This window comes from Lactuca virosa, chromosome 9, assembly GCF_052849685.1.
Source record: "Lactuca virosa cultivar CGN04683 chromosome 9, Lactuca_virosa_CGN04683_v6, whole genome shotgun sequence".
Lineage (NCBI taxonomy): Eukaryota > Viridiplantae > Streptophyta > Magnoliopsida > Asterales > Asteraceae > Lactuca > Lactuca virosa.
Genome location: NC_136434.1, coordinates 175,669,652 through 175,673,284, shown reverse-complemented (window position 1 = coordinate 175,673,284; position 3,633 = coordinate 175,669,652). Strand labels below are relative to the sequence as shown.

At 32.3% G+C, this 3,633-nt stretch overlaps 1 protein-coding gene across 1 annotated transcript; it reads left to right on the top strand.

Moving 5' to 3' along the window:
• Positions 1-823: 823 nt before the first annotated feature.
• LOC145137829 (inositol diphosphatase DSP1-like) lies at positions 824-3,186 on the top strand. The gene is made up of 5 exons (XM_079071964.1): positions 824-1,194; positions 1,425-1,518; positions 2,123-2,180; positions 2,643-2,686; positions 2,774-3,186. Exons 1-5 carry the CDS (start codon positions 962-964, stop codon positions 2,933-2,935), a joined length of 591 nt encoding a protein of 196 aa, XP_078928090.1. The 5' UTR covers positions 824-961; the 3' UTR covers positions 2,936-3,186.
• Positions 3,187-3,633: the final 447 nt, after the last annotated feature.

Here is a 3,633-nt window from a genome sequence, read left to right as displayed (position 1 = left end):
TTTCAGAGAATAAAAGTATTGAAATTTAGTTATAAAAGTAATGCAAAAAAAAAAAAGACAAGAAAATGAAAGTAAAAATGTTCAAACCCACTGCCGGGTTGCCTCCTACAAACGCTTCTTTATGGAGTCTTTAGCTAGACTCCTCATGTCTACATTTTCTTTGGATTGGTCTCCGTGTAATTTGGTAGTGTCCCAGGAAATCTGTCTTGTAGAACTTTGGAAATTTGACCAACTTGATTTTCTATGTTCGAAATTGAAGCTTGTTGATTCCTAAAGGTGGTTTCTATTGTGGCACTTAGTCTTTTGATAGTTTCTTCTTGGTCAATCTTTGTGACCAGGAAGAAAAAAGGGCAAATTGTCGAACTGGTCAGTGGATGTGATGGCTCATGGGTTGAGGTGGCAATAATGAGCCTTTCTGGAATCGCAACAGGTTGGTGATGATAGAGGCGGATTAAGTAGCCGGTGAGAGATGGAAAGGGATTGGTGTTGGCGACTAAAGAGGCGGAGGACAATACTCTGGACTTAGGAAGATGGTTGTATATTAGATTAGGGTATACTATATGTTTTCTTAAAAAAAATTCAAAAATAGTAAATATATAATTGTTTTTATCAATTTTAGTATAAGGACGAATTTGTCATTTCACAAACATTTAACGGTGAATCTCAAAGGGAGTTAGCTTCACGGACCATCAACATAATTTAATCAAAAGTTAAACTAAAAATATAGATTTGGACCCCACTAAAAAAACATTTGTAATTTTGTAGCTTATCTAACTAGCCATGTTACCATGTGTATTACACATCCCACAATGCTCATTAACCATCATCCGAACCCTATAAATACGCTGCTCCGGTGCTCCCTGTCACATTCGATAACTGCCGTAGACCACAAACACTCCTGGAATATTCTTCTTCTTCTTCATATTTTCTCTCTGGATCTTCTCTCTGAGAATTTCATACCATGAAACTGGACCAAGAACTCAAACAAGAAGGTGGTAACGTGTGCAGAACGATCAAGTTCGTTGAGCCACTTCGCACGCTATCAACAATGGCTACCGGGAAAGTTGATGCTACCGGCGAAGTGCTATATCCTCCTCTTAACTTCTCCATGGTCGATTATGGAATCTACCGTTCTAGTTTCCCGGATTCTGCCAACTTCTCGTTCCTTAAATCCCTTGACCTCCGCTCTATCGTGTAAGTCAGTCATTATTTACTCGATCTTAAAGCTAATTGTCAGCCGGATAACATTGATTGCGTTTAGAAACTCTAAGAGTCATAACTTCTAAATTCTGATCCTTGATTTTTCAATCAACACATGAGCATTAGATGAGAAATCGTTTGTTATTGCGTTCTTCATATCAATTTTCGCATCACATTCATGTGTTAACAGAAATATTACAGTTTTGGGGGATTTTTTGTTCTAGATATCTGTGTCCTGAGGCATATCCGGAGCATAATCTGGAGTTCCTGAAGTCAAATCGGATTCAATTGTTTCATTTTGGTATTGAAGGCACTAAGGTACGGATTGCGATCGTTTATTTTGTCATTTTTGTTTAGAGATTTTGTAGACTAACGGACAACTCCATGTGATAATTGATGGTAAGTTTGTTGAATTTCATCATGATCTCTTCCTGTAATCATGAGATTAGTTGAGATCTGATAGTTATCTTATCATGTTTCCTTCTAATTTTCTACTTATCCACCATTCACCTATTCCACAAATCTCAAATTTGTGTTTCTGATTTATCATTTTTACATTGAAAGCTCAAAATCAACAACTGTACCTTCATTTATCAAACTTGACAATCATTTTCCCTGAAAGAATACGAGAAATTTTGTGCTCATAACTTGAGCTGAGCAACATAAATTCCGAAGTAGGAGTGTAAGCCTATTTGACTTACATATCTAAGTATTTAAGTCAATTCAGGAATCAAATAGGTAATACTGAATCTATCTCTTTAACACTTTCTAAAGCATACATACTTAAAATAATTAAAAGATGATGTAACTGCTAGAATGTTTTGGATCAATAAACACAAATTCACAAAAACAACACAAGAAGAAACAAATTAAGGTTTAGTTTATCAAATCATATAAATTATAATACCTTGTAATGATGCAGGAAAGCTTCTATGATATTCCTGAAGATACCATTCGAGAAGCCTTAAAAGTTGTCCTTGGTATATAACAACATATTCTTCTCATTTCATCTATTTATTTTATAAAATATAAAATGTAGCCTAATTAAATTGGATTTTACTTAGGGTAATATTCATAAAAGCCATTATATTTTTGTCCATTTTTATAGTAACCATTATAATTTTAATTTAGTTTCTTCAATAAAAACTACCTAAGTTTGACAATTTTTTCTTAGTCGACCACTTTGACATGACATATAACAGCTAAAAGTGGTCACAATAAAAATATTTGTCAAAGTTTAGTGGCTTTTATGAAAAAAAAATTGTCGCTAAACTTTGTCTAAAATTTCTATTTTGATGACTTTAACTCAGGAAAAAAAATATATAAAACTTGGTTGGTTTTCATTTACGCAACTGAGAGTAGTTGAACTGCAAAAATGACCAAAATATGATGACTTTAATGTATTTTTCCGTTTTACTTATTATTATATTTGTTGTTTACAGATGTAAGAAATCATCCTTTGTTGATTCATTGTAAAAGAGGAAAGGTATGTGTTATATCCACTTAAATATCTATATTATATATCTCCGGTTTCAACCATAACGTGAATTGACATATTTACCCTTTGATTCAGCATCGAACAGGGTGCCTTGTGGGATGTTTAAGAAAAATGCAAAAATGGAGTCTACTTTCTATTTTTGATGAGTACCGAAGGTTTGCGGCTGCTAAAGCAAGAGTATCGGATCAAAAGTTTATGGAGTTGTTTGATGCGTCTAGCTTGAATTTGAAGAGGTAATTCCAATTCCAATTCCAAATCCAATTCCAATTCCATTCAGAAGTAAAATGGAATAGGCCATGATTCCCGGGAATATGTGTAGTATGTTAGGAATGATGTTTTTTCCATTCCTTGAGGATTACATGAATAGATTTTTCTTAGTTTAATCCCATATGGCTTCGAGTAGTTAAACTTCTTTCATGTATTTGCTAAGATGATTAATTGTTGTAACATATATCTTAAGTTACGAGTGTTAAATAATATAAAGAAATTTTACTTAGGAACATTTTTCTGATTTACTATTTTCTTGCTGACGTCATAAACTTCTAATTTTGGAAAGCATTATAATAATGAGCTTTCGTGAGTGTTAAAATATTATCGAATCATGTATCTCGGACCTAAAGGAGGCATAGACTCGAAAAAAAAATCTATAATTGGGCCTTTGTAACCTTTTATAGTTTATAGGGTCCAACCGTCCAAACCATCCACACGTTTTAAGAAAATGTTAACTTCACAAAATTGTTCACAAGTTTTTTAGCCCAATTAAATAATATATTTATATATTCTCTATTATAAATGGATTGTAACATTTTTATTTGTATCAAATGTATTGGAAATTTCTAAACTATTCAAATTTCAACTTAATATATTTCATTAATTATTTTAAATATATTATTAAATATAAAATATTATCGTATTAAAAAATAAATTTTTGAATT